The sequence below is a fragment of the Micromys minutus genome (genome assembly GCF_963924665.1).
Source record: "Micromys minutus genome assembly, chromosome: 15".
In the NCBI taxonomy this organism is placed as follows: Eukaryota; Metazoa; Chordata; class Mammalia; order Rodentia; family Muridae; genus Micromys; species Micromys minutus.
This window is the reverse complement of record NC_137984.1, coordinates 12,342,678-12,354,918: the sequence shown is the minus strand read 5'-3', so window position 1 is coordinate 12,354,918 and position 12,241 is coordinate 12,342,678. Positions and strand designations below refer to the sequence as shown.

At 43.2% G+C, this 12,241-nt stretch overlaps 1 protein-coding gene across 1 annotated transcript in view; it reads right to left on the bottom strand.

Moving 5' to 3' along the window:
- ZC2HC1A (zinc finger C2HC-type containing 1A) overlaps positions 1-9,432 on the bottom strand; it is a gene marked incomplete at its 5' end in the record, with an annotated part of 37,513 nt that extends 28,081 nt beyond the window's left edge. Inside the window, 2 exon segments of the mRNA XM_080929145.1 lie at positions 9,329-9,360; positions 9,362-9,432. Coding sequence (XP_080785271.1) covers positions 9,329-9,360; positions 9,362-9,432 — 103 coding nt within the window.
- Between the last annotated feature and the right edge of the window lie 2,809 nt (positions 9,433-12,241).

The following is a 12,241-nucleotide window of genomic DNA, read 5'->3' as shown; positions in this document are numbered from 1 at the left end:
CACATGATTTCAGAACAGTTCCACTCACTAGAGACTAAGTACTCAAACATGTGAGCCACAGAAGGCAGTCTCAGTGAAAACAGCACATTCCAAGTTCTGGCCTCGACAGGCTTACAGCTATATCACAATACATTTAGTCAAACTTCAAATCCTCAGTCCTTCAATCTCAACAAAGGTTAAAAGTCCAGAGTCTCTTCTAATACTCAGATAATCTTTAAAATTAACCCTGTAAAAGCAAAAGTAAACTACTTATTTCAACATACAATGGTGCAAAATATATATTATCATTGCAAAAGGGAGAAGGGACATTGTAACCAAGGCAAGACTCAAACTCATCAAAGGACATTTTAAATGCTTTGTGTGGCTCAACATTTGACCCTAAGGGCTTAGGTGGCTCCGCCCTCCCAGCTTTGCTGACTACAGCACAATGTCTCCTGGGCTAGTTGCATTCCAGTCTGCACCTCTCCTTAACAGGTATCCTGAGCCTCTGGCATGTCCGGTATCTGGGGGTCTTCTAGCTTTACTTTCCCAGCCTCATGCTATGGCCTCTCTAGGTTAGGCCTCCACGCAGAAACTCCCCTTCAACATAGCTGCCGTCAAGGGCGTTCTTTAAGTGACAGGTATCCTTCCTGACTCTGATGCCAAAGCCACATGGCCAATGCCATCAAGTTCAGCTGCCTGCTTGGGACGGAAACTGGTCTCCTCCTAGACTTTGCATCAGCTGTCCTGTGCTGCACAAATGGTCTCTTTACAAGTGGGCAGCCTAGCAAGAGTGAGTTTTTGCCCCTGAGGCACTGTTTTCTTTATGCCATTTCACATCAGGCCTCTCTCTCTCTCAGCACAAACCCTGGCTCCAATATTAGATTTCCTGGTGCTTTCCCTCCTCGATTGTATATTTTTTTAATCTCTTTTGCCCAAGTTACTCTTTTTCACTGTATATCTGCAAAGGTGTAATTACTAATAACCAAGTGACAGACTCAATATTAGGCTATCCTGGAATCTCCTCTATGAAGGAATTAGTCCAAGAGTCTTCAGTGTAGACTCAGGCAGATTCTTAAGACAAAGGGAAAAAGCAGTCACATTCTTTGCCAAAATATCCTAAGAATGCTCTCTATCTCCACCGCTAATAGTGTTCGCTCTGGAGCCCTGCCATAGTCCACACTGCTCCCAGCACTGTTTCTTCAAAGCTCCTATACTTACAGCCTGTAAGACTCCACTTACAACACCCCATCATCTTCCTCATCCAAAGTCCCAGAGTCTTCCACATTCCTCCAAACAACACTATGGTCAGACATGTCAGACATAGCTCACTTCCTAGTATCAACTTCTGTCATATTGCTATGAAGCCCTCATGGCGGTAGCTCCTGAGAGAAGAGCTTACTGTGGGCTCACATGTCAGCAGGTTAGGCTATGACCATTATGGTAAAGAGCATGGCAGGCAGGCATGGAGCAGTTGTTGCTACCTCACACCCTGAGACACTGGCTGCAAGGCAGGAAGAGCTTTAACTGGGCATGACGTGGGCTTTAAAACCTCAAGCCTGCTCCCAGTGATGTAAGAAAGTCACATCTTATAATCCTTCTCAAGAAATTCCACCAACTAGGGACCAAATATTAACACATAAGCATATGAGGACCGTTCCTATTTTTTAAAAGTCTTCGAAATGAGGAAAACATACATTTCTACTTTCCTTTTGAATTACCAACATGTGCATATTCATTGATATCAAGACCTAACAAAAGAATTATACAAAGTTATTATGATAAATAAGTTGGGTCTTAAGAACCAGAAGCTATATTTTGTTCTGTGCAATTATTTAAAGGATATGACAGTAATAGTAGGATAGTATAGTGGAAAAATTGGAATCTGTCATATATTATCTAACTTTAAACTGCAGCTCTACCACTGGGAACTAAGTCCCTGAGCAAGGAATTTCATCTCTCTGGCATAAAATAAGGATGTTAGATTACATGATGCACATGGTTCTTTCTTATCTACAACATACCAAAATTTAACAGAACACAACTAAGTTAGTAGAAAATACAAATGGATAACAAAACACTTCTCTTGTACTTTGCAAATTCCTCAGATGTAAGAATAAGCCAATGCATAGGGGAAAAAGCTCTCCGGGAAGTGTATATATTCTAATGAAATCACTTGCAGTCTAGACAGAGGGCTGAGAATGTAAAGGGATCTATATAAAAGAAAATGTGCTTTCTCTTTGTTACAGGTCCTCACCAACTGAACTAAAAATAAATATGAAGCTAATCACATGGATAAGTTCATCTTAGCATTTGTCACATATAGATAATATGCATTAAATTTACATAAAATTTGAAGTTAAGATGTTATATAATAAAATTACTTACCTTACATAAAGAAATATTCATACTTTGAGTTACAGAAACACTGCAAAGCTTTCCCACATGACAAAATCTGGCAAAACTTAAGGGACACAGAAAGACAGTAGGCAGATAACTTACTTCACAGGGGTGGAAACTGTAGCAGAGACTAGGCATTGTTGGGGAAAAGGTACTCAGATTGGTGGAAACAGGTCAATAAAGGATTTTATTGTGCCACAGGTACCCTGCATGGGTGGACAATGATTTCCCCCAGACGACATGGGATATTCAATGAACATCTCAGTGCCGCATACCAGGAACTTCCTTTTTAATTACTGGTCATAGAGCTCAACAGGCCCTAAACCAACAAGCCGCCATCGTTCTCGGCTGCCCACCGTTATTAGATGGTTAAGAACCTACTGCTAAAGACACAACACATGTTGGTTGCATAAAAGAGAAATCAAGCTGGAACTGATCTGAAATCTTTTCTGGTGGCTAGCTTCCAATAATGCCAAAAGGTGCTATAGAGGCATCTTCATTAGGGTTTTATTGCTGTGAAGAGACACCACAACCATGGAAACTCAAATAAAGAGAAACATTTCATTGGGGCTGGCTTACAGGTTCAGAAGTTTAGTCCTTTATCATCATGGTGGGAAGCACGGCAGCACGCAGGCAGATATGGTGCTGCAGAAACCATGAATTCATCTGGATCAGCAGGCAGCAGGAAGAATGAGTGACACTGGGCTTGGCTTGAGCATTAGAAACCTCAAAGATTACCCTCAGCTGCTTCAACAAGGCCATAACTACTCCAATACCTTCTAATAGTGCCACTCCCTATGAGCCTATGGGAGCCATTTTCATCCAAACCAACATAGGAGGTCACTGGGGGAGAAAAATATATACATAGACTTACCTTGTGCTGAACTTAGATGTTACAGTAACCATGTCTGGCAATAGTGGCATGAAGAATAGAAGGAAACTAACTACATACATTTTATTGGATTTGAGTTCTGTTCCACAAGATGTGGTTCATGACTGGTACTGTAAATCTGGTCCAAGTGGGCTTTAGAAGAAGCCTATTACTAAACAGATACTTTTAGACATGTTTAGACTAAATATATTATCAATCAGTGCTCTTAACATTTATGTTTATATACACAGATCAATGCTGACTTCAGCTTTGTCTAGAGAAGCTTCTTCTGAACTGGACAGCAGTTAAGGTAGAAACCCATAATCAATCAAGTGCTGAGAATAGGTGATTGAGGAGTGCTCAGCCAAGACTCAGGCAACATCTCAGAGGAGGGTACTCAATGAATAGGACACCTGAAAGATGGGGAGGACTGCTAGGGAATGCCTTCTACTGGACATGACGTGGGCACTGCACTTAGCACGCGGAGGTTGCATTACATGCACGAGCCTGGGCCTGGACTCTAGGTGTTATTAAATAAGGCAAAACATGTGAGAACAAGGGCATGTGCTGGGGTGGGTATGATCGTAATACATTGAAGAAATGGCTACATATAAAATATTTTACTTAAAGAATATTTTTAGCATTCTAAAACTTGAAAATAAAAACCAATCTTTTCCTTGTGAAACTTATGCAGCATATAGTTATTATACTTACTGGCTTCAAAATATATATAAAGCTTATATATGAAATTATACTATTATAGAATACTAGCATAGAGTATTGGAGATTTCAAAGAGTATACTATTATCTAAAATGTTTATAATACTCTAAATGTATACAACTAATAGGAGAAAATATTTCCCAAGATACTGTGGAAATAGAAACAATCTGGTGCCCACTGTCCTTGTGTCAATTTGCTCATGGACAGTTTTACACATTATAAAACCACAGCTCTCGTGAACCCAACTTTTATCACACAACAGACCTCCTAAATTTGTTCTATTTTCTTCCCACAATCCTGGACAGATCTACAATCTCCAAAATGTCTTCAAATTTCTTTTCCAAGTCATTTTAAACTTCTACAAATACACACAGTATTCAGTACCGAGTATGGTAACATTCTATATACAACCTCCACCATCCACACCACTTGGTTGTATGACTTTGGATTGACAAATACAATTTAAAATATTAACATTTTCTTAAAATAATCGATCCCTATCTCTAGATTTCTAGCTCTCAGTCAATATTAGAGTAGCTTTGACTTCTTTTCTAAATGTAGTTGTCCTCACCCAGGGTTTCACTGACTGTAATTTCACCCAGTCAACTACAAACCACGGAATTAACATTAACCTTGACTTGCTCTCGCAAGGCCACATTTCCATAGTTACTGTCAGAGAAAGATTATTCAATACATTGTCAATCTTAGGGGCTGATTATGAAAGCTAAGTTGTTTTGTGGTTAAGTGCACACGGGAAGCCACAGCACATCCAGAGGCATCCTGAGAAGCTGGAAAAGGATGTGCTCCAGATACTGCTGCACACTCATTCCTACGTGGGTTCCTGCCTCCCCGGTCTGCAGACACCTACTGCTTCCCCTCTCACCCGGCATCCTCAACTTCCTTGACACGTGGGCAAATGTTCGTGAAATATTATAGTTAGCAAAGCTAAATGATCTTTCTTACTTTTTCAATTAAAACAAAGGTTCCAATCTTATAGAGACTCTACTCATCAAATATTAGGAGGAAAAGCTAGATAAAATCAATTAATTAAAATGTCAGGTGAATAACCTCACGAAGAAAACAAGAAGTAAGGGGAAAGAACAAAACTAGCCAAGGCTGTCTTTGGGAAGGAGACAGGACCCAGGAGAGCCTTTAGCAAAGACTAACACTTGGGAGGTAGCTTCTCACCTCCAGTCTCAGAATTGTCACGTTTAAATGCCTCTTTTGTACCCTATTGACTAGCCTTTCCATAGCAAGAGGGGCAGTTCATGAACCTGTGACCTTGACTGTTCTTCCTCTTTCTGCTCCCGCATTTCTTCCCAATCCTGAATTTCCCAGTTTTCAAAAAGTAAGCAGGATTTGGCAGGTTAGTACTAGCTTTCCTACCCACACCCAGGAAGAACTATGAACCATTTACAGGTCAGTCTCTTCCCAGCATTCCTGTCTTGCTTTTTCTTTTGTTTCTTTTGGCAATTTTTAAAGCTTCCTTAAGATTCCACCCACCCATTTTCCCATCCCACATAACCCTGAAACATTTGGTTTTATAAATATTTCTTCTCACTTAGTTAAGAATGATTTGCCTAGACAATGGCTCCCACTTGCTAGTGATAATAAGGTCTGCAGGTAAATACTTTCCAAGTAACATAGAGGTTTGTTTATTTAAAATCTGATACTCCCAAGTGCTACATAAACATGTTTCTAAAGCCAGAATTGTTAAGACAGAATCTTTTCTCTCTTGCACCAAGCACTTGTCTTAGTCAGGGTTTCTATTCCTGAACAAAACATCATGAGGAAGAAGCAAGTTGGGGAGGAAAGGGTTTATTCAGCTTACACTTCCACATTGCTGTTCATCACCAAAGGAAGTCAAGACTGGAACTCAAGCAGGTCAGGAAGCAGGAGCTGATGCAGAGGCCATGGAGGGATGTTACTTACTGGCTTGCTTCCCCTGGCTTGCTCAGCCTGCTTTCTTATAGAACCCAGGTCTACCAGCCCAGGGATGGCACCACCCACAATGGGCTGCCCCCCCCCTTGATCACTAGTTGAGCAAATGCCTTACAGCTGGATCTCATGGAGGCATTTCCTCAACTGAGGCTCCTTTCTTGGTGACAACTCCAGCTTGTGTCAAGGTAACACAAAACCAGCCAGTACAGCACTTATATCTCATTTTTTAACCTCAGAAATATCTTCGAAATTTATTCATTTTAATTCTGCTTACATTTGCCATAACTTTAATCTTCATCGTATATATGCATTTGAAGTCTCTCCCTTTTTCCACTTTATCTTGGGCATAGTTCTTTGGGCCTCACCTGGTAGGCCAGTAAAGATGGGCTCTATTTTAGCTTTAATGGAATACTTTTAAGCATCTAACATGCTTCCCTAAGTCCTTAACCATTGAAAAAATAAGGACTTCAATGCACTTCACATTTAGGTAATTTTTTTTTCCTGTGTATGTTTAACACTTAATATAGTCAGTGTGGTTTAATTTTTGATAGCTTTGCTTTTTATAGCTGAGATTCAGATTTGAATAATATGCCCAAAGTGTGGATTAGAGATATGATCAACTAGTTAAAGAGTATTTGCCGCTCTTGCAAAGAACCCAGGGTTCAGGTCCCAATATTCACATGGGGACTCACAACCGTCAGTAACTGTAGTTCCAGGAACCGGACACTTTCTTGTAACCTGTGTCAGCACCATGCATACTTATGGTGCACACACATACATACAGAGTACTCATACACAAAAGACAAAATAAATCCTAATTTTACACACACACACACACACACACACATTTTCAAATCATAGAAAAACCAAGAATTTAGATAAAGGCTTCTTTAAACCCTGGCCACTAAAATACCTGAATTCCACTCAGCACCAATTAATGCTCATGGCCAACCTCTCCTTCTCCACTCCTCTCTGCCCCTACTACCCTCTTAACTCCCCTCCCATGCCCAGAATACTGTCATGTGGCTAGTCCCTCAGGGAAAAGGGATTCCCAACATGGGTCCCCCAGAGGGATCCCCCTTGCCCCCATGCCTCGCTGCACCTCCATAACCCCCCCCACACACACACACTCTTCAACTTTTTCCTAACAACAACCACACCAAGAAAGAAATGAACGCTGCTAACAAAGATCAACAGCGTTTCAGTGAACCAGTATACGTTCAGACGAACGTTAATGAATGGGATGGCAGTCATCCACCAGAACGGTGGAACTGGACCCTAATCAAGTTTCAGAGGCAATACTAAGATAATAAATTTAGCACACCAGGTGAGGAATGGTTTGCCTAATGTCTGCCATAATTGGTATAAGCATACTTTGGGATATTAGGAAGGCAATGACAATATCTTATCTAAGGATAAAACCTTAGATTGTATAACCTCAATATTACATGTGATAAAACTCACAAGATGTCAGAACTTCCCAACCATAAAACTACTGTGTTCCTTAGGTAAGTCTAGGGTACAATTTTCATATGAGAATGGATTAAAAACTTTTCTCTAATTACTCAAGCCATGCAAAAGTTATGCTATTAATTATAGAAAACTGCAAGAAAGCTCAACATTTGGTTTCAAAATAGAGTATACAATTTAACAGTTCATTCTGTAACAATTCCAGACATAAAATCCCAGAAGCTTAATAACATTAATGGTATATGTAAGCAAAGTACTTTTAAAGGGTAAGAATAGCTTTAACAGATTTTTTTTTCAGGCAACCAGTAACCACTTTCACCTAGAAATGTAAGTAAATGTTAAAGCAATAAGTTATATTTGGTAGTTATAGGACAGTATGTAGTATAAAACTTCACATTTATTTGCTTTATCTTTGTCACTGAGCAAAAATGAACTTATTGCTTATTAAGTGAAAGCCGGAGTAAAAACCAAATGGTATCCTTAAGACACACGCACAGTATATACTATACTAGCTTTCAATTATATCTCCAAAATTCCTGATTTAGATCCCAACAACTTTGGCAATATTTTGTTCTTTGTGTGCACAGATTAGTAAGTGAAACACTGGATGAATATTTCCTTCACTGTAAATGGTGACTGGTAAAAATCTAGGAAGTATTCTTAAACCACTCTTCATGCAGTCTGACAGCACTGTAAAATCTGTTCTCTATGCAGTCTCCACACCATACAGCTTTAAAGAATTAAAATGAGCCTGCAGAGGTATGCCAAGAAAAAAAAGAAAGAAAAGAAAAAAGGAGGGTTTTGAAAGGAAGGTGTGCTGTCATTACAATCTCATGGCAATCTGAATGGTACACCAAACAAGACCTTCACCTTCTTTATCACCTTCAAGATGTCTGGAGCAGACTTTACTGCAAAGTAAAATTATGAAATATAAAATGCGTAATCATAGTACTGTATTTTCTTTCTGGTGCACTTAAATCACTGGGAAAGTTATCAGTTAGCACTGTTCACTTTGTAACACCTCCTGAAATATTTGATAGCTATAAAACAAGAAAATGAAGAGATCAGTTCCCCTGCTCATCCAAAGTGGTGAAAAATTTTTAGATTAAAAAAAAACTGTATTAAGGAAACAGGATCCAAAAATTCTGAAAGCTTGTGTATTAGACAGATCCCCGATCTTTTTTAAATCCTGAAACTGTTGTCACCACTGCTAGGATCTTTTTTTTCTTCCTTTGTTTTTTAAGGGAATGTTGTCCTTGCACGGGATTTAAATGGATGAAGAAAGGGAAAAGTGAAAGAATTCGGAACAAGAACAGCAACAAAAAAAAAAAAATCTGAAGCCTTGGCTAAGGCACCAGGATAAAGCAAAGATAAGGAAGCAAAGCTGACTCTTCCCTAGACAGTCCTCGTGAATAAACCATTAAGGCTGAAGCTATTGTCCCTGATGCAGAGCTCGCCAGGGACACTTCCTTGGGAGATGCTCGGCTAGGTGCGGTGGAAACGGAAGGAAGGCTACCTCCGACTGAGCAAGCAAAGTGTGCGTCCAGAGCTAGCTGGAGGCGGGGCGGGTCCTGGGGGTCAGCAAGAGCTGGCGACCCGGACGTCGCGAACCTTAACCAAGAATACACTTTGCAGAGCTAATAAGACCTGACCAGAGACACCGAGTGCCCACGGGAAAGTCGGGGGTCCAGGAAAGACCAGAGACGGCAGTTAGGCCTTGCAGGCGAGAGGACGCGGGGGCTCCGACCCCGCGGGGAAGCCGAGAGCCGTGCCCTGCGGCCAGCCCGCGGCCACCGCTCCCGTCAGGGGCCGGCCAACTCCGCCCCGGGTGTCGGCGAGCGCCGGGACTTCCCCGCAGAGCCGGCGGGCCGCACTGGTCCCCGGAGTCCAGACCCTCATCGCTCGGGCCCGTTCGAGCCCCGCGGTCGCATCCCCTCGCGTCTCACCTTCCAGCCCGTCCATGGCGCGCCGCCTCAGGCTCAGCAGGCAGCACCCGCCGCCGCCCAGCTCCGGCTGTAGCAACCCGGCCGCGCCTCCCACACTCTAACATCCAGGCCTCCCATTGGTCGGCTCTCTTGGGGGCGGGGCTAACGGGGGTGGGGTTACTGAGGGCGGGGCTGCGCCTCCTGCTGACTCCCCTTGGACGCTACCTGCTCCAGGGTTTTTCCAACCACCCTCCCTGTAAACCTCAGCTATTTTGGTTGGCGTCCTGAGATCCTCACACGCCTTTGTTCCACTCCAGCAACATTTAGCCTCCTACCTTGTTTTCCTGCTCAGAATGCCTGCGCATCTCAGGAGCTCCTCATCTCCAGTCAGTAAGAGGATGTCTTTTTGCAGGTCCCTCTGTGCTCATATAGCAAGTTGGACCAGCACACAATCCCTTTGAAGTCAAGCGTCACCCCCTTGACTTGTTCTTCAGACATATCTCTATGGGCTAAGACATTGTTTCCTAGCTAAGTCATATTTGCTGTGTGGATTGTGGAACTGAGATTCCGCCAAACTTCTGAAAACAATTTTCTCTCTATAAAAAGTTAGAACCAAAATTAGAAATGAAAGTTCCCTTCTGATACAGTCTTCCCCTGCCCAGCACTGTACTTGCACTCAGCCCGCTCTCCTTACAATTAATGCAGTCCTACACCTCATTACAACTATGCTATAACTGAGGACTTTAAACTGGGAAGCCAGCCTGTGAATGGCACATGGGGGTCTTTCTGTCAGAATCGAAATAAAATCCAACCATTCAAATGGTTTTGCTCTACAACCTGACACACATTACCCTGACTAAAACTCTTTGACATTTTTACTTAGCAAGAACAAACCACCTGTATTGCTTGCTGAGTCTGAGTATCCCTTGCTAAGTTATCAGTATATTTTGTCTGTCACAAGTCTTACATTACTTTCAGATTGAGCTGCTGAATTCAAAAGTTATCCTCTCTTAATTCTGTATACACTTAGCAAACCAGGAACTCTCTGGTTTTGTTTAAATAAGCAAACCCCAGGAGGTCTTATATATCAGAAGATGCTCAAAGTGCTTCTTTTGTACGGAATCTTATAAGAGATGTCTCATGAGTTCTTCCCTTGTTCTGCTCGGACTTCACTTCTGAGTTTCTAAGCCAAGGACATCCCCGGGAGCTTCATACAGGCAACTTAGTTCCCCTATGCTCCTGTAGAGAGTCCTTCCGCCCTTTTCTAAGACAAAATCAGATGGGGTTGGGGAAAACCTTTATAAGACTGCCAACGAGGAAAAACAAAAGGTACACAAAAAGAGATATCAAAATAAAGGCGGCATTTACTTTGCAGATTGCAAGGACTTCCCCTGAAGTTAAGACAAATATTAGACTGAGGGACACAAATCTTAGTAGCCGTAAAATCTATGGTAATATCGATAACAATGATAAAAATTAAAAATAGCAACAAGGGCAGCAACAGAAGTGCATTGAGAGGCCCTGCCTTCTAGAAGCATCACAGGTGTGGCCTGCTGTGTCACATGTCTGTCAGTAGATGGCAGAGTGGAGAGAGGCCATGTCTAGCTCCGTGTTCTGACCCATGAGTAGATTAGCCTAACATTCCTGGGGAAAAAAAGCCTGCCAGAGAAGTTAACAGTCTGGAGCCAGGGAGACCTAGACCGTGGGAGTGGGGGTGAGGGTGGGGGAGGGAGGCATAAAGTTTCTAGGACTGGGAGCAAGCCAGAGACTACAAGAACCCCCAACACATGACCCTCTCATGAGGCCCCTCAGGGAGGTCAGATGAGGAGCCAGCCAGAGATGACCACTGGAATGGTTTGATGAGGCCTGGACGGAGAGGTAACCTGAGAGGGTTACCTCAGAAGAGGGCTATGCAGCCCCAAGGGGGCAGACCATGCCTGAGAGGACCCCTGAACAGCAACACCATAATGCATGAGCAGGTCATAGCACTCCTGAGACAAGCCCAGACACTCAGAGAGCCCAGGTGCTGCGAAGAGGAACAAGTAAGTGGTGGAGAAATGGAAGAGAAAGAGAAACAGAAGGGTGTGAGGGAGAACCAGAGACTCAAGGATCAGCATCCTGATCAGCGTAGCCTCTGATCCCATCTGGGAAAACGGAGACGTCACACAGGTCCGTGTCTGGGTCCAGAGCCCTACAGCAACAGAGCTCTGTCACCTCCGAGGGCCAGGTGGATGTCCCTGTTCTGTGGTGCTTCCCAGAGACATGTCGATGTCTAAAGGCTATACAGAACTGGCCCAATCCCTTACCTAAGCATCCTGAGATAGTGGATCCTGGGATGATGATAGCAGGAAACCTGCAGTAGCATTCAGGAGAGCAGGCCCTACACCTCAGCTGGGCAGCACAGTAGAGCTGGGGGTGTGAGTGTAGGAGAGCTGGCAATGCCTCTCCTCTGCTGGGTTGTAGTGAAGAGGAAACAGAGATGCCCTCCTCCTCTCCCTCATCCTTTGCCATCTATGGAAACGGAAGTAGAAGATCCAGCCCCAGGGTTGAGAGAGGGAGAACTGGCCATGTCCCTCACTGGCTACACTTGTGAGAGTTGCCCTGTACCTCACCGGGAAGCAGGGGAGAGGTGCTCCTGGTAGCAGAGGATGCTGGTTAGCTGACCCAACAGTCAGAGGAGCTGAAGGGCTGACCAGCTCAGATACCTCTCTGGGCTGGATCCAGGCCTGTAAGTTGGCCCACCCCAACATCTACCCCAGTGATGAACTGCTGGGATGCATCCTACAGATCAAAACCTAAAGGATCATGTGACATGGGCAACAATAGGAAATCCCGTAGGATCCCCAGTGAGGATCCAGTATTGAGAGTATAGCAGAAGCCAGAGGCCTCTTACCACTCTAAAAAGCCATTGCAATGAACATTTGTAAGCAGGGA